This window comes from Rhizomucor pusillus (assembly GCF_041956525.1).
Source record: "Rhizomucor pusillus strain CBS 183.67 unplaced genomic scaffold VTP01scaffold_22, whole genome shotgun sequence".
NCBI classification, from domain to species: domain Eukaryota; kingdom Fungi; phylum Mucoromycota; class Mucoromycetes; order Mucorales; family Lichtheimiaceae; genus Rhizomucor; species Rhizomucor pusillus.
Window position 1 is genome coordinate 189,697 of NW_027192164.1, and position 17,177 is coordinate 206,873.

Consider the following 17,177-nt stretch of genomic DNA (forward strand, 5'->3'; position numbering starts at 1 on the left):
GGGTTCTTTCAGAGTACTGGAAATGAACTGGGCTAGCATGTAATCTGGCGCCTGCAAACATCAAACGAAAAAGGGACTTTTTCCGCTGCGAGATGCAAAAGTAGCTCTCAAGACGGATGTAACCGACCATGCCCGGCAGATCGTCTAGCGTATCAAAGTCGCTGAAGCCTGTCAGCTGACCTGACAAACGTACATTCCAATGACCAACAGATATTGTTCTATGCGTTCTTCTATCACCGGTGTTTACACTGCGAGCTTAAGATCACAAGAAGACGACAGCGTACGCATACACACATACAGCAATTCCAATTTAAAAGGTAGATACGGCAGCAAGCAGTCCTCACACGCTCTGCTTGTTTTCTTTTCTCACTTTCTGGTGCTGATACATATAACACAAAAAAAAACATGCTGATACAGCGTAACAAGTCTTCGTCCTCATCATCACTGACATACAAATCCTCAACGTACGCCAGATCGCCCTACAGCCGCGGTAGCAGCAACGTGGATAGCAACATCAGTAACGCCAAGGTTATCTGGGGCTTCATGCTCGAAAACACGTTTTTCACAGAGTTTGATGCACACAATCACAAAACCATTGAAGCCGCTTATCGACAACGAAAATTACGCCAAGCTAGCCATTACATCACCATCCATGACTCGCACTTGCCCGCGCCGGCGCGCGTCTACTTTGGCGTGGCACAGGTGCACCTTCGTATGCCAGGCACACGGTACCAAGTAAAGCGTAGTATTGTGCATCAGCCGCCGTCGTCATCATCATCGTCACCTGCTACTACCCCGCGAGGTGGTTATCCACCATCACAACAAACAATGCTGCCAATTAGGTCACATTCGACTCCACATCCAACAGCGTCGTGGATGCATAGCAATGCGCCTCAGCAGGACGAAACGTTTTACTTTGATCTGCAACAGCAACAGCATTCAACGCCAGCTGCATTTCCTGTTGCCGTGGACTTGTCAAGACCGCAGCCAGCCAGTACCAATTCGGTTTCCATGCTCGATTACCTTACCACGGACGCGCCGCCGCCGCCTTACATGCCAGTCCATCACACGAGAGGAGGAGGGCAACTTTTTCACCAAGCAATGGAACAGCACTTGACACCTCCACCAGTCTTTTCAACGTGGAAGCAGTCCATGACTCCCTCCTTGTCAAGCTCAACTATCAATACGCAGATGATGCAACAACACCAGGCGGTTGTGCGGCGCGAATCGATGAGCTCTGCCGGCAGCACTAGCACCAGTACGAGCACAAGCATGATCGAGAACCATCAGCAACAGCAGCAGCAGCAGCAACCACTTATATCCGCTGCAAATATTTTCGCCCCTAGCTACTACCATTTCCTTGCAGACTGGACACAAGCCGTCTCTATACCCTTTGTTCAACAACAACAACAACAACAACAACAACAGCAGCAGCAGCAGCAGCAGCAGCCTGCATCGCCTTGTTCATCGTCCTCGGCCGCTGCGATGCATATTCCCTGGTCGACTCAGAAAGAGGAGTGCTGGGCATACTCTGAGCTGGAATCTCTGGGGAACGCTCAAAATAATACATGCTTGGGCTCATCGGTCCCTTGTCATCCGCAGATCTAAGACGAATTGTCCATGAAATAGTGTGTGTTCTGTATATTCAATATCACCCACTGCGACGCCGTCCATATATATAAGCTTTAGCATATTTTGTACCGCTCGCTGTATACATAAGCTCATCCCAGTCTGTATCCATTTCAAAGCACTGTCCTATAAATATATAAACACATTAGCCCTAAAGCTTTAACGTGTGCGCATGGGTTGCAACAAGATTAATCAGTAGAATTGTCCATCTTCCGAAATAGTTTGGCGCGTGGCATCGATGTTCGGTCTTTAAATTGATGATCCGAAGAGCGTCCGTGCACTCACATTCCATGTAAACGCATAATCATTGTACGACGTCCGTACGGAATCCTTGAAGCATGAAGAAACGGAAAGTGATGATATGGGGGCTGGGAAAACGAGAAAAATTCTTCGTAGCCACGTGAAACTGCGCCCCCTAGAAAGAGATTTTGACAGTAGTAGCGAGCAGCAGCCAGCGTAAGGAATCGAGGTCAAGAAGAAGCTTCAAAGGCCTAGAAAACAATGCTGGCAATAGTCATGGAACGCGTTGACAGCAGCTCTTGCACAAAACGTTGCAAAGAAGAACCTGTCTCGCGATAGAAGCTCCATCCACTGCTGGCAGGCAAAAGTCTATCTTGACTGCCAGAGTGACATTGTTGATTGACCCAACGCTTCAAACGCCTTTTACAACAGTCTACAGAAGGAAACAGAAGAACAGAAAGGCGTGAAAGCAAACGGGCATTGTGCATTGTGCATTGTGCATTGTGCATTGTGATCACACGTTCAATGGAGATTGCATGGAAGCAATCTTGTGGACCAAACAATGTAAACAGACACTCTCAAAGCACACAACACTCGCAACGTACATGCAAGACAAGACAAGCAAAGCAGACGAAGAGTACTATTTACAAGAGTTATCTTTATTCATTATTGTAAAAGAAGACAAGAAGATGAAAAGATTAAAGTCAAAAGCAATGTTTATTAAAAGACAAAAGATTTCCATGCTAAAGAAGTAGTGCCGTTTGGTTCACGTCGACAAGAAGTCAACAATATATCCAGGGACCACCACGAGGAAGCGGCACTAGTCAGTCCGCGCGCCCACCCGTCTACTGGTCGCATCATCGTGGCCCGTCTTGAAAAGCGGTTGAAAAGCTAGATGCGAGGTCGCTGCATACGGGTGAACGCGTCCCCCGGACCTACAGAAATGCTAGCATGGCTAGCATGTACCTTGGGTGCCGTCCATGTGGGGGGGACTACCGCTTTTGCCTTGCTGTGGAAAAAGTGGGAAAAAAGGCAGGAAAAGGGGGGGTATTTATAGTTTTTTGGAGGGTGACCAGCTTCCAAAGGTTCGCTTCCCGTCCGTTTTGTCAAGAAGATCAGTCTATGCACTTTCGTAGAGAAAAAGTACTTTCGCCCCTCAAGGCAAAATTTTCTGATCCAAGTATCCAGGATACAATTGCCTGGAAACGGTAAAAAATCACACTGAGCTATACAAATGTTGCAACGGTGGTGCATGTGCATGCCCAAGCACTGCATGCCAGCTTGTCTGGGAGCAAAAGCGGGCAAAGTTGAGAGAAGTTGAGAACCGGCACATTCTGGTAATATTTCTGTATATATGGTCACAGCAAACAGGCCACGCATCCAAAAGTCTTTACAAGATGATTGAGTCTGCGTATCTTATATCAAGAGAGAACTGAAAACGCATCGAAAGGAGCGCACATGCAGCAGGCTTTCGTAGCAGCCCAGTCAAGCAAGAAGATGCTGGGCGTTGTAAGTCGAAAGGAAAAACTCAAGGCGCAGCTATCAAAGACCCGGGGAGAACTTGGTGAAGTAACATCGTCAGCAATCATACAAATAAGAGCACGATATGCTGACACGTTTGATCAAAGTTTGACGGGCCAGCATGCAGGCAACATAACGAAGTTTATCAAATTTGACAAAGGAAAAAAAAGGCTGCATGATGTCCTGTTCTTCTCTGTCGACAGGTCACATTAGCTTTCCCTTTTTTTGAAGAGCTTGCAGGCAGATATGACCCGTTCTTCAAAGCTCCCTGGAGGAGCAGAGAGTCGAGCGATCATTTCCGCTCTTGCTCAAGAACCTCTGGCAGCAAAACTCGCCAGCAGCGGTCAAAAGGTCAAGTTGGAGTGCACAGTGGGCGTAAATGGAAATACGTGTCAATGAAAAATCCAAAGAGGACTTGCACTGCAGCTGTATCTGGTTCAGTACGTAATATCGATAGAACCCTTTCTTTTGATATTGTTTCTTCTTCTATAATATTTTTTATTTGAGCAGAAAAGTGCTTTAGTAAATGTGATGATGGACGTGTTCTGTCTTGATGTAGGTATTTGCATTTCCTTTTGACATCCTGTCTACCATATCTCAGCTTTCATCAACATTCGAGATTTCGTTCTCCTTGTTGAATTCTCGTCGTTACCACCACCGCTGGCAGCAGTATTTATTGTCAGCTCTCCCCAGCGATACCATATTTGTCTGGGTTGAAGGGATCGCCGTTTGGCGGACATCGGCGGCTTTTGGGCTGCATAAACGTCAGAAAGGGATAATGCTTCGTCTCTTTCTTGAGAACGATCTAACCTCATGTCGCTGCAGTCGCTTTCTACTATCCTTCGCACGCAATCTGCTAAGCGGATCGCAACGATTCCTTTGCGACGATTGACAATGTCAGCCGTCGTCCGCGATTTTGAGAATGCACGAAAGCAAGACGCGGAAGTTACACCAGCGCAGGAAGAACGGCATATTACGCCTGCTGAAGCGATATCCGGAGCTCCGGGTACGTTGGATATATTAATCACCTGTAGAATCGTCAAAACTTAGCATTGGATACTTTAGAGGAATTGACCACGGAGAGATCTGTGCGCATATTCCAGCCTGCTAAAACAGCCACGCAGTCCGGCAAGCAGGGAACGCGCCACTGGCGTATCGATTTTGAAATCTTGGAAGACGGCGATCGATGGGAAAACCCATTGATCGGATGGGCATCAAGGTAAAAAAAATGCAAGGTTCTATCAATAAATCCTTTCATTCTCTAACATTTATCAAAGCTCGGATTATCAGCAAGGCCTGCAGATGAAATTCAAAACTAAAGAAGACGCAATTCGATTCGCTGAACGCCAAGGTAAGCGACAAGGCTTCAAATAAGCTTGCCATTCCATTTTGCTAAACATTCTTCAGGATGGAGTTACTACGTGCAAGAGCAAAAGACACCCAAATTCCAAAGGAAAATGTATGCAGACAATTATAAGTATTCTCCTGATAAACTCCGTTACATCATGACAAAATAAAAAGCAAGCCTGATTACGAAGGTCGTCATTCAATAACATGTTTATATTGGATTTCTTTGAATTACATTAAAAAAATAAAGACGAGCTACAGAAGGAGAAGTTTACAAATGGCTTTCAAATGCCCGAGCAGTCCATTTCTCAGACATGTTTTCTCCAATAACCAAAGCAGACTCTAGGACATCCCAGATAGTCTTTGCATATACAAACTTGATATCATCCTTGATACTTTGAGGTACATCCGCTTCAACGTCTTTGCGATTGCGATATGGAAGGATAATTTTCTTGATACCTGCCCTGTGTGCAGAAATAACCTTTTCTTTGATTCCACCGACGGGCAGCACCTGTCCTCGTAAAGAAATCTCGCCGGTCATTGCGGTTGTAGGCTTGACACAATATCCAGAGAACAAGGACACAAGCGAGCTGACCAATGTCACACCTAATTTTGAAATACCGAGACATATTTGGTTATTCTCCTTTTCCCTTTTGTTATCAAGTTTTTTTGCGGCAAAACCTTACCGGCACTAGGTCCGTCCTTTGGCACAGCACCTCCAGGTACATGGATATGTATATCGTAGTTCTCTACAATGTTAGTGTGTCTCGATGGCGCGATCTTCAAAAGGTATGCATGCGCCTTCACCCATGAAAGCGCGATTTGAGCAGATTCCTTTATAACATCACCCAGCGATCCTAAGCACATGAAAATAATGGTTATTCTAAAGCAATATTCAAAGGAATTGGGTCTACAACTTGCCTGTCAATTGTAACTCTCCTTTGCCAGGCATTTTGGTCGATTCCACAAATAGGATACCACCGTTACCGCTTCCAGAGTATGCGAGACCGGTGACAACACCGGGATACGGTTCCCTTTCGGCGACTTCTTTTTCAAAAGTGGGTATCTACAAAAATATTTAGTACCTCGCAGACTATTGACATTAAACAGCAGCTTCACATACTCCAAGGAACTCTTCTACATCTTCTAGTTTAACGTTAGGATTGTATTCTTTTTCCCTGCCAGTTTCCCGTAGCTCTGCGAGCTCTACACACTTGGCACGGACGACAGCGGCAATGGTTCGTTCTAAGCTGCGCACGCCGCTTTCGCGAGTGTAGTTTTCTGCAATTTTCAAAAGTACGCTATCGGAAATAATCACTTGATCCGGTTCCAGGCCGTGTGCCTTGGCCTGCTTAGGCAGCAAATGCGATCGTGCAATGTGGAGTTTTTCTTCAAAGGTATAACCATTCAGATGGATGACTTCCATGCGATCCAAAAGTGGTTCAGGGATGGTTTCGAGTGAGTTGGCAGTGGCGATAAATAGAATGCTGGATAAATCAAACGGAACGTTGAGATAATGGTCAGAGAACGAGTTGTTTTGCTCTGGGTCAAGGACTTCCAGAAGAGCAGCAGCTGAAATATTGAAAGTTGATAAGATTAAACGTCGCTTTCGGTGGTAGATATCAAGTTCCCATTTCACGCACCTGGATCACCGTAGTAAGTTGAATGAACGAGCTTGTCAACTTCGTCTAGAATGATATTGTTATTAACTATGAGTTTCGCGTTCGTTAAAGCAGCTGCTATCTTTACCTAACAAGAACAAGGGATTGTTTACGCCGCATTTGCGAAGACCTTGAATTATTAAGCCAGGCATTGCTCCAACATAGGTGCGACGATGTCCACTATCGGCATACTTAACACCTATGCCAATTACAGTAACCTTAATGAACCTACCGCATGTCTGCTTCGTCTCGGACACCGCCCAGTGAGACACGATGGAATTCCCTTGAAAGAGCAGTTGCTATTGACTTTCCAAGGGACGTTTTTCCTACACCGGGCTAAATACATTCAAAATTAAGCCGCGTGCAATACACGTATGAAGAAAGGGGTCGCAAATCTTACAGGGCCCACGAAGCAGATAATTGGCGCTTTCAAATCACCCTTGATCTTGATTACAGACAAATACTCGATAATTCTCTTCTTGACATGGTCCAAGCTAGCAAGCAAAGCGATGGGATGTCAGAATCGTCTATGAAATTAAGCAATGCGTGGGAAAATGTAAATACTTGCCCGTAATGATCATTTTCTAGCTGCTGTTTGGCGCGCTGGATATCTAGCACTTCGTCGGATTTCTTGCTCCATGGCAAATCAGCCATCAGCTCCAGATAATTGCGGAGGACTGACCATTCACTGGAGGAAGGCTGCAACTTTTTTATACGTTTTAGCTCGCGCTGGGCTACTTTGGAAGCTTCCTGGGGCAAATTCGCCTCGGATAGTCTTCGAGCCAGTTGGCCAATATCATCTTCTTCTTTTCCATCACCTGGACCATCAAATTCACCGAGCTCTTTCTTGATTGCATCGAGCTACATCCAGTTTGTAATTAGATTCTCGTAATCCGAATTCCCATATTGGATCACGGACCTGTTGGCGGAGGTAGAACTCTCTCTGCCGTTTGTTCAGCTTGCCTTCAATGCTGGAATGGATCTGCTCCGAAATCTTGAGCACCTAATGATAGACTTAATATTTTGCCATCTCGAGTATGACTTATAAGCTATTTGTCGTCTGCTTACATGTAGTTGTCGTGTCATCCATTCTGACATTTTGGTCAGCCGCTCCTTGACATCCGTTGTGGACAACATCCACAGCTTTTCGTCGAACGAAGTTTCGATGACTGAAACTAGCATATCCGCAAGGACAATGGGTGAGACGTTATCTACCAGCTTTCCGAGCTGCTGGACAAGGGTATCGGGCATCTGCAAATCTCTCATCTTGGTCAGGAATTCCCGGCAGAGTGCCTTGAAAGCGATAGCTTCATCTTTCATATCATCGGTCTTGATTTCGCGTGTGGGTTGTTCAATGTATTTGACTTTGGCGAGGACTGTTGAGCTGTCCTGGACAATCCTGTCAACGCGGAAGCGTGCTATGCCTTCGATAAAGACCGAGACAACTCCTAGTCCAGACCGTTGTACACGCAGGATACGTGCTGCGCAACCATACTCATACAGCCTCTTGACGTCTTCCTTTCTGACAAGTCCAGACTCGAGTTCTTCTTGCTCCTCGGTTGACGCCGAGATCTTGTCCTTGCTGGGCACAATGACGCTTTTCTCTTCAGTCAAAGTTGCGCTGGGATCATCGGACGGCAGCTGCTTCAAAGGAATACACGCGAGATGGGCGCCCTTGCGCTGGTCTGCCGGTCGAAAGAAACGTCTAGTAAGCGTAGACGCTTCCCGGCCGCGCATGGTGATCTTCAACACCACAGCGGGCAGTAGCACCTTATTTTCAAGAGGAACTACAGCGAGGGTTTCCGGTAGGGGAGACATTGCAGGGAATGAGGAAAGAAGCAGCAGATCGAGTTCCGAAGGTCTATATCGTTCATGCGGAGAGGAGATCACTTGCAAGCATGTGATCTCCGATAATCCATTGTATTTTTCATCAGTAGTAACAGGACACAGACTAAAAGATTGCCAATATCTCGGCGAACAGCTACTAGCCTTGCTACCGTGCAACTGAACATGCTTCTATTTTATGCATTATGGCATGATACCTCTGTCTCTCTCACTCCGTGCAATGCCCATGAAAAAAGTGTGGGGTAATCAGCGCAGGAGCCACCCAGCGCCAACAACCATCACATGGATGAAGGTCCCTGAGAAACTTGACAGATGCTTATCAGGAAAATGGACCCGTCGATGGAGACTTGAGCGTTAACATTCCCAGCAAAGTGCTCGGTGGTGCCAAGGGCAGCTGTCGAAAATCTCCTGGGCAGTGAAATGTGAGTTATGTAAATTGATGATCGAGAAATTTCTATCCAAAAGTGGACTGTCGGTCGTTAATTGAGATTATCGCGTATACACGGGGGGATTCGTATACAGAAAAATAAATATTCTTGCATGTCAATCGTTCACGAAAGAATACGACATATTTCTTGATGCATTTACAGATGTACATATTTAGAATGCTAGATCAACATCGATTCTTGGTCCAGGGTGGCATACAGCGGCTATAGTAGTGGATGAATAGCCAGTCATTCAGAGTTCAATCCGAGCTTATGGAACGTAACGGAAACAACGACGTTTTCCCAGCAGTGTTGTGAAGAAAAGGCGTTTGGTGAATATAAATATGGAAAAGGAAAGTGTGGCGAACTGTTGCATACGTCGCATTGCACCCAGTGCCTTTTTTAATTCCCTATTGCTCAATCAATCACGCAGGATAAGGAGTGTGCCCAGCTTCAAGGCACAGCACCGCGGTGGCAAAATGTCCATTCCGGTAAGGGGGTTGATATACAGTTTGCAGTGATCTGCATTACGTCCAGCGAGAAGCGTGGCCTGAATGGGCAAAATTTCTTGATATTCGCTCTTTCTTCTCCTTGCTGCAACTTATTGCTCCCAAAATTTGACATAGTAAATGCATCGAGATACAAATCATGATCCCCAAGGGAAACAACGGCGACAAAGCATCAGCGAAGAAGAATCGACTGGCCACCAGCCAGCAGTCGGTTCCAGCCGACAACGCGGACAGTCTATGACACACGACAATGATAGGAAGAAAAACTTGAACGAAACGACGGATACAAGTGCATCTGACAATGGGAACGGATATGCTGTCACCGGCAGCGTCGCTCATACTTCTTTGGATGCTTGCGCGTCGTCATCATCGTCCAGCAGCATCCCATTCCAGTCCAAGAGAATGCAAAGATACCTGGAAAAAAGGAAAAGCAGCAGCAACGGTAAAGGTACCGAAAGCAGTGCCAGCCGATTGAGTATCATCAGCGCCAAATTATCCACGCTTTCGGAATCTCTGCAGAGGAGGCGTCTACGTAAAAGACGCGCACGTCTGTCAAATGTTTTCATGCATAAAAGACGAACGTTTCCATTCGCGTCGCCTGGCGTACTGGAACGGGAAGTCAATAGATTCACAAATCCATCAGAGAAACACCAGCGACCCCTACTGAAAAAGCAGCCGAGGAGGAGGCGACGCAGTTTAGCACATATCTTGACTGCGTTTAAATCGGCAACGTCATTAACGTGGCATCCTCCTCTTCCTCCTCAAAGAACACTGCATTCGTACTCTTCGGTGCGGTCGTCTATGCTCGTACATATATCTGACGAGGGTATCCAGTGCACTCCGATGCCAGAGACCTTGTACGATGATTTCAGCAGTATTTCTGATTGCAGTACTTCGAGCATGAATATCATCTACGCAAAATACCCGGTGATACAAAATTACGACGACGATGTAAGGCAAGGAGATAATACTACATCGCAAGCGCGGAACCGACACTCAGATCCAGGCTACAAGTCTCGCAAGCAAAAAGGTCGAGCAAACACAGACGGCACCTGGTTTTATAGCTGGATTCAGCATCACCCTCGACAGAAGCAGCACCGAGCCAAGGTATACAACAGCTCGTCTTCCCCGACAGGTACAGCAGACAGCGACAAGGAGCCGAAATCTAATCGATACTACTACCACCCTCCAACTATTTCCGATCTATCATCCCTTTCCACACCACTCTCCAAATTCGCACCATCGTCCACGCGCTTGAAATCCATTCAATTCTCAGCATTCTGGCACAATTCGTGTGGACAGTCGGGAAAGCAGACAGTCCAAGTCAGCGGCAACAGCGCTGTAGCCATGATCTACAAGCAACGATCTTGGATCTTCGAGCGTTGTTGCCTCCAGTTCTACTCAGTGTCCAATACATTCGCTATTTCCTCGCTGCTATTTCTTTGCGGGTTTGTCTGCTTCCCGCTGTGGTGGATCGGTGCGTGGATACATTGGCGCCAGTGTTCTCGTACAAAGCAAGGAGGCCCCCGAGACCCTGAGTCTCAGTTCATGTCGGTAACGTCGCCTTGGATATTTGGATGGCTCAATTGCTGCATGACCGGACTGTCGCTTGTACTGAGTCCCATGATAATCGGACTGGCCATCTGGTATTCGTTTAGCGCATAGCAGAGCTATAATTATGCACAAAATGGCATTCTTCTCCAGCCGTTGTATTTGTAAAAAATAGGGAAATGCACATGACAAGGTTTCGCGTATACATAAATGCACAAAAGTAGGAAAGGATAAAAAGCAGATCGAATAGCCGTTTAGACTTGTCTGCGTGCGGCGTTGCGAGACTTTTCGGTTTCCAATGCTATTTTGGAACAATCGTCAGAATGGACAAGCTAATGTAAAGAATAAGAAGTAAATCTACTTACGGTTATAATGCAGCAGTTTTTCAATAAGATCGACGTGAGTGAGAACCATACGTCTGCAGCAATATCGCTTAAGACCTAGTGCATCCAGTGCTTCTCTGAATGGACGAGAGAAAACATCAAAGGTGTCAGCATTTAGATCTAGCACAGATAGAGATCTTTCTCATACCCTTCGCTGTAATCTGCCTGCAGGAGAGACATGTAGTTGTCCCACTTGTTACCGATGACCTTGCCACAGGAGAAGCAGCGCACTGGAATGATCATTTGAGCTCTGTGTTCAAAGAGAAAAAATGTCGAAAAATGCAATCGGGCCCGCCCATTGCCTCTTGTGCAGCTGAGAAATTTTCAAGTCACGGCATGCAACTCGCTCCTCTGCTATCTGGCAACGAAGAGGCAGAGACATGCCTATTGTTCACTGCGCGAAGTATGCTGTTCATATTGTTCTATTTCTATCCATTCAGCGAGCTTCATTGCTTTTTAAACTTTTTGCTAGCAGATAACACGTAATTGATACATCCAAGTTTAAAGATACGCACTTCGGAAACTTTGTACAAGGTTAACTTTTTTAGGATGGGATTATAAAGATCTTTAGAGTACAAGAAAACAACAGAGGAATGCAGAATCTATTTCTTCTTTGAGCTGAATGGTACTGAGAATCCAGAGAGTAAGAGGCGACCTTCGGTGTTGGTGTAGGCAGAGGTGTTGAAGACGACGTCGAAACCGGTCAACTTGGGATACACTTCAAAGGAACCTTCGATTTCCGGGAATAACGCCAGCGCTGATGGCGGGAAGCCCATAGCAATATTGCCATTACCGTCACCGGAGGTAATAGGAAGACCAGACCATTCCTTTAAACCCGGTAAAACGATTTCCACCAATTTGTCCATGAATTGATACATTTCCTCGCCACGTAAGGTCACCTTGACTCCAATAGGCATACCCTCGCTATTGATCCCATTCCCGTCAGACACACATACGGAGATAATCCCAATAATTCCTCCTTACCGTAACTTCCAGCTGGCGACGGATTTTCTAGCATAGACGACTTCAGGGCGTGTAGCAGTGATGCTCTGGAACGCCATAAAGGCAGATAGCAGATTGCCCTTGTTTGAGACCGCCTCTTTGACGAATGCGTGGATAGTTATCTTTTCTAGACCAGGGACTGTAGAAGCGCTCTTGGGTGGGGGAATTGGTTTGACAGGTTTGCCGCCCTTTCTAGTGCGAGGCGCTCCAGAATGCACCTGCTTCGCGGGTGCTTCCTCGAGCGGATTGAGAGCTTTGTCGATTTTTGCCTGAATGTCGGGGAATTTGGAGGTGAGTGGTGCCGCTTTCGCATGGTCGTATGTAAGGACAAGAAGATCTTCGGCCAATGTGCTGTCGTAGAACTCCTTTAACCGTGTCAAGCCGTGAGACGACGCAGCTACACTGGTGGTGCTTAAGGGCCGGTAAGACGTCGCTATTCGTGGAGCTACATTGAAGGCTTTGCGAGCCACACTTCGCAGCGGGGACGCCATTTGTTTGAAAAGAAAATAAATTCAACGGCACTGCCCCTGCCTGCCCACATCCGCCCTAACTGGGGCCCTCCCACCCAAAATGGTACCAAAGCCACACACCGAGAGTCACACTTTCACTTTCAATGTCCCCCCTACTAACTCACACTCTAGCCCAGCGAATGCCTCACTTCAGCTTACGGCGCCACCTGCAAGTGCATGCTAACATTAAATATTTGAGCGCAAAGAGCGAAATTCAAAAGAAAACATTTATGCTACTAGTCTATTATAATAATGCTCCTCTAAGGATGGGAAGGCCAGGGCCACGGGTTGATGACAGAACAACGCTGTGGATCATTGCTAAGGAAACAAGATAATAATAACTTAGCTTGAGTTGATCTAAACTTTTGTGCAATAAACTTACATTTCAAGTTGTTGGCCTTGCCGAATGCTCGCATTTCCTTCATGATAGCCTTCAAATTTGCTACAAGAAATGGAAAGAATAAGTGAGATTCATCGATCATGAGCACCTTCAACTCTCATATTGACAAACCTTCAACCTCTTCAGCGGTAAACGTGACCTTTCCAACACCTATTCGCAAAAAAAAAGAGTTAATGGTCTAGCCCTAGCAAACGCGATGTCCTTTCCATACCAGTATGCAAAACGCCATTTTTATCAGCTCTGAAGTCGAACAAGTTCTGGCTTGTACGGATAGCTGTCGCCACGTCGTCGGTCACGGTACCTGTTATCCTCAATCAGTTATCACTGCATGTCTTCTCATATCGCACCTCCCTTTTTTGACTAACCTTTCTTGACAGTAGGCATGAGACCTTTGGGACCCAAAATACGAGCAATTTTAGCGACGTGAGGGATCATGGCAGGGGTGGCAATGCACTTGTCAAAGTCCTTGATTTCGCCTTCTCGAACCTTTTCAACGAGCTCCTCACCGCCGACGTAGTGTGCGCCGGCCTTCTTTGCGTCCTCTGCCTGTTTGCCGGTTGCAAACACCAGCACGGTTGATTCCTCTTTGATCGCTCGAGGTAGTATTACCGAGCCACGAATTATCTGTGTTCCTTTCTCGATTTTGCAGTGAATGTGTGCTTCAATGGTATGTGTGGGCTCGCCAACTTCGAAAGCTTTAAGAATGCGAACGGCCTCTGCGAGTTCAACAGCATTTGGATCCTTTCGTGGATCTTTACTCTTCTTTTTGGCGGTTGCGTAGGAACGAACGGTGACGGGAGCAAGTGCTCGCTGAGGAGCATGCAATGCTGAGAAAGTTCCGGCGTATTGGCGACCGGCGGTTCGTACAGCCGAAAGCATGGTGATGGAATGAAGAGGGAAACAATTGTGGGCAGTCCCGAGGAGCTCGCTCTGCTTCCCCTCAAGGTCGCCGCAAAATTGTTGCGATTTCCTTTTCGGGGTGGACGGACCCTACTGCAAGACTCTAAACACCTATGCTGAAAGAAACCAATGGATACAAATTATACTAAACTGATTAATGTAAAGCGTTATATGCTAATGTAGTCATGAACATGTAGGATACATCCGATGCTAGGAGAATCTAGCGCCGAAACATTCCAATGCTCTCGATGTGCCCAATATTACGATGTAGAAAGCTGAAACATCTTAATAGATCACAGAGTCTATAAAGATCGAGCATAAGACTGACTTGCTTTGACCGTTTACCATGTATCCTACTACCAAAAGGCACAGCAAAAGTGACAAGTTTCACGAGGAAGAAAATTTGCGCTTGATGTAACTGGAGGAGTATAAACACTTTTGAACGCAACCGCGAATCGTTCCAAAACAATAATGGATAGTAAATAAAACCCATGATGGTGTATGCATATACGTAAGTAACAGAAGCAGCGAGAAGAAAGTGTATGTATCGCTCAGAATTGTCTTGAGGATGCCATGGCAATCTTGGCAAAGGTCCGCCAAGCGTAGCTGAATGCAGTCGTCTTTATTATTCCAGCATGGTACACTGAAAGACTGAATACAAATGTTAAGCGGTTGGGGGCTGCTTTGCGTTCGATACAGATCCGTAGCCTGGCGGGGGAGCCTGGGTATATGGGATGCCTTGTGTTTGACGGTTTTCGCGTTCCTTGATGAGGACATAGAAACCATGCAAATGGCCTTGAAAATACGCAATTGCATGTTTGTTATTACTATTATCTCACCAACATGCAATGAAATAGGCTTTACCTGGAATGTAGCCGAGAATTGTCAAGCAGCTAGAAAAACGACACGAACATTTTTTTCTTAGCAACTGTATAAAACCTGCAACAGACAAGATAAAGAACAGGAAGAAAAGTACATACACGTTAATCCAAAAATCGGCATCGCATCCTTTCATAAGGAAGACACCGAGAGGTGGGAGCAAAATAAGGATAAGAATAAGGCAACAATCGCCAACCATTATTTAAAGTGAGTGAGGGAAAAAGGAAAAAGAGGTGAAGAAAAAGGAAAAGCGGAAAAGCGCGCTGATAGCGTTGCATGTGTGTGATCTGCAGAGTGACAATGTTTCACCGCTTTTTTCGTCGTATGACGTCCGGCGGAAACAGCACTTCAGCCAAGTTACCCACAAACCCGCGATCATAAATATTATCCACCTCTTCAAGACTATCAATCCGTCGCCATTTCTTGTCTCCTCTTCCTTCTGCTCCAGTCTTCTTGCTACTACGTTGCTTGACTTTGTGCGATACAAACTCTTTGTCGGGGTCTTCTTCCTGCACGAAAAGATCGCCGCGGTCAATAGCATCCTCCACCAACTCCCACTTGAACGCCTCGTTTGTCGTCATTCCGATGCCAATCAAGTATAGCCTGAGCGAACGCTGATTTAGATACGCCTTCTATACATAACCGTATATCAAAACTTACTGGTACAGAAGGAACAGGAATACTACAAAAGCTGCCACTGTGGCTAGAATACCAATGGAACCGATTATCCGATCTTTCTGAAGGATATGCTACAGCACGTAATCGCATGAGTTTCTGCAAATCAGCCATTTGAAGTTTTGACTAAAGCTTACTATCATGGCTTTCCGGAATGATAACGGCACCTGTGTGCCTTTACTCGAATCATAAATATATGCCTTGTCCAGTCGCCACTCGATGATAAATCCGCGGTATATTTGGAAGCATAGATACGCACCGTACGTGCAAAACTCAGTCAGGGTAAATAAAAAGAGGAGGAAATATCGGTGATTGTTGACGCCAACGCAGCTACTGATCCACGCGCAGTGGTGATCTAGTCGTCCCACGCACGCGTTGCAGAGTGAACAATGTTTCGATCGCGCCGGTCTGCGAGATCTGTTAACGAAGCCTTCGAGTACCTTGGTTTTTATACACTTACTTTACAATTTTGCAGGTCCTGCATTCGTTACCTGGTTTATATATGATACCATCGTACTGGAAATATTCCAGAAAGTTATCCACATTGTCCTTTGTAATAATGCCCGGATCAGCAGCGCAGGCGATGTAGTAGGATATATAAAGCCAGAAAATCTGTAGAGGTATGATTACACTGGAAAACGAGTTGTGAATATCAGATTACAGCCAAATCTTGCATGTTTCTCTGACTACCTATGGACACTACCAAGGTATATACCAGGAACATGAGGTAAACCATATTTTAAAAAGAGTACAATGGCTCCACTGGTTAGAATCACAAAGAAAACTTGTAAAAATGGGTTTCGTGATTCAAAACAATATTTCCACGCAGTTGCAAGCCAGTTCCAGTACTTTGGGCCGAGAACTCGCTTCAACGCGCGACTAATATTTGGTTAGCACTCGAGTATCATGTCCGTCGGTCAGCTAGACTTTTTCTTACACTGTCTTCTCTGGCACGTTGACAGTCAACACCCTATGGGCTTTCCCGAACGGACCATCCCTATTGCATAATCAGCCTTTCTGTTTGAATCTGTCATAAGTGACGCTTGCCTTAAACGCGGAGACTCTCCAAACAACAGAATGAAGACGAAAGCTCCAAAGAGCAGTAAAAGAGCAACGAGTATGACAATCGCACGCTATTCACAGTTAGAAGTGCTTGCTTCAATTGGCTGAGATAACTCCAAGAGCTCTCACCATCGCTTAGCAACACGTTCACTGTGATGATTCGTCAAGATCGCCGCCAGCTAGCTGATCGTTTACAACAACAGTTAGGTCACACGAGACAGCTGCTTAATATATGAGGATTGCTTCGGACACCATAAAAGCAGTCCTCTCCATCTTTCCCTGCTAACATCGAATAAATGAGACGGTTCACCGAAGTGTCTGTCATCGACGCAACTTACAAAACCAACGCCTGTAAAATGCATTGTATCAATATCGTCGCTATTGGTGCCATCGGCAGAACAGAGTTAGCAAGGTTCGCTATTATGCATATCTGATGAGAAAGTTGAATCATATTGTTGGGTGGACGGCAGCATCACATATGGATACTGCCAGAAGACCTGGACGAACGGCATGGGTCAACAAACGTACGATATACACATCAGAAAACACACAGCGGAAGTTGAAGACTCCAACCTTGAGATATTTTGGCAGTAATGAGCGACTACTCAAAAAGATATCACTCTGCGTCGCTTAGTTGGT

The 17,177-nt window shown here is 45.9% G+C and overlaps 9 protein-coding genes across 9 annotated transcripts; 3 read left to right on the forward strand and 6 right to left on the reverse strand.

The window, feature by feature from the left end:
- Window positions 1-405: 405 nt before the first annotated feature.
- Window positions 406-1,608, forward strand: VTP01DRAFT_5462 (uncharacterized protein; the record flags this gene model as incomplete). Its single annotated transcript, XM_069384257.1, has 1 exon — window positions 406-1,608. One exon carries the CDS (start codon window positions 406-408, stop codon window positions 1,606-1,608), a length of 1,203 nt encoding a protein of 400 aa, XP_069235379.1.
- Window positions 1,609-4,203: 2,595 nt separating this feature from the next.
- Window positions 4,204-4,907, forward strand: VTP01DRAFT_5463 (uncharacterized protein; the record flags this gene model as incomplete). Its single annotated transcript, XM_069384258.1, has 4 exons — window positions 4,204-4,396; window positions 4,456-4,609; window positions 4,668-4,741; window positions 4,798-4,907. The coding sequence occupies 4 exons, from the start codon at window positions 4,204-4,206 to the stop codon at window positions 4,905-4,907; spliced, it is 531 nt and encodes a 176-aa protein (XP_069235380.1).
- A 101-nt stretch (window positions 4,908-5,008) lies between these two features.
- Window positions 5,009-8,216, reverse strand: VTP01DRAFT_5464 (uncharacterized protein; the record flags this gene model as incomplete). Its single annotated transcript, XM_069384259.1, has 11 exons — window positions 5,009-5,343; window positions 5,424-5,594; window positions 5,659-5,803; window positions 5,861-6,309; window positions 6,381-6,425; window positions 6,487-6,578; window positions 6,631-6,734; window positions 6,799-6,892; window positions 6,967-7,259; window positions 7,318-7,401; window positions 7,467-8,216. The coding sequence occupies 11 exons, from the start codon at window positions 8,214-8,216 to the stop codon at window positions 5,009-5,011; spliced, it is 2,562 nt and encodes an 853-aa protein (XP_069235381.1).
- A 1,081-nt stretch (window positions 8,217-9,297) lies between these two features.
- Window positions 9,298-10,842, forward strand: VTP01DRAFT_5465 (uncharacterized protein; the record flags this gene model as incomplete). The annotated part of the gene is made up of 1 exon (XM_069384260.1): window positions 9,298-10,842. The coding sequence occupies one exon, from the start codon at window positions 9,298-9,300 to the stop codon at window positions 10,840-10,842; it is 1,545 nt and encodes a 514-aa protein (XP_069235382.1).
- A 140-nt stretch (window positions 10,843-10,982) lies between these two features.
- On the reverse strand, window positions 10,983-11,354 carry VTP01DRAFT_5466 (uncharacterized protein; the record flags this gene model as incomplete). The annotated part of the gene is made up of 3 exons (XM_069384261.1): window positions 10,983-11,029; window positions 11,094-11,188; window positions 11,260-11,354. 3 exons carry the CDS (start codon window positions 11,352-11,354, stop codon window positions 10,983-10,985), a joined length of 237 nt encoding a protein of 78 aa, XP_069235383.1.
- A 359-nt stretch (window positions 11,355-11,713) lies between these two features.
- VTP01DRAFT_5467 (mitochondrial 54S ribosomal protein uL5m) lies at window positions 11,714-12,604 on the reverse strand (the record flags this gene model as incomplete). Its single annotated transcript, XM_069384262.1, has 2 exons — window positions 11,714-12,035; window positions 12,096-12,604. The coding sequence occupies 2 exons, from the start codon at window positions 12,602-12,604 to the stop codon at window positions 11,714-11,716; spliced, it is 831 nt and encodes a 276-aa protein (XP_069235384.1).
- Window positions 12,605-12,866: 262 nt separating this feature from the next.
- VTP01DRAFT_5468 (mitochondrial 54S ribosomal protein uL1m) lies at window positions 12,867-13,901 on the reverse strand (the record flags this gene model as incomplete). Its single annotated transcript, XM_069384263.1, has 5 exons — window positions 12,867-12,940; window positions 13,005-13,064; window positions 13,134-13,172; window positions 13,234-13,323; window positions 13,388-13,901. The coding sequence occupies 5 exons, from the start codon at window positions 13,899-13,901 to the stop codon at window positions 12,867-12,869; spliced, it is 777 nt and encodes a 258-aa protein (XP_069235385.1).
- Window positions 13,902-14,473: 572 nt separating this feature from the next.
- VTP01DRAFT_5469 (uncharacterized protein) lies at window positions 14,474-15,000 on the reverse strand (the record flags this gene model as incomplete). The annotated part of the gene is made up of 3 exons (XM_069384264.1): window positions 14,474-14,717; window positions 14,762-14,815; window positions 14,903-15,000. 3 exons carry the CDS (start codon window positions 14,998-15,000, stop codon window positions 14,474-14,476), a joined length of 396 nt encoding a protein of 131 aa, XP_069235386.1.
- Window positions 15,001-15,106: 106 nt separating this feature from the next.
- On the reverse strand, window positions 15,107-16,670 carry VTP01DRAFT_5470 (uncharacterized protein; the record flags this gene model as incomplete). The annotated part of the gene is made up of 8 exons (XM_069384266.1): window positions 15,107-15,404; window positions 15,462-15,550; window positions 15,614-15,884; window positions 15,937-16,107; window positions 16,167-16,355; window positions 16,414-16,473; window positions 16,524-16,609; window positions 16,668-16,670. The coding sequence occupies 8 exons, from the start codon at window positions 16,668-16,670 to the stop codon at window positions 15,107-15,109; spliced, it is 1,167 nt and encodes a 388-aa protein (XP_069235387.1).
- Between the last annotated feature and the right edge of the window lie 507 nt (window positions 16,671-17,177).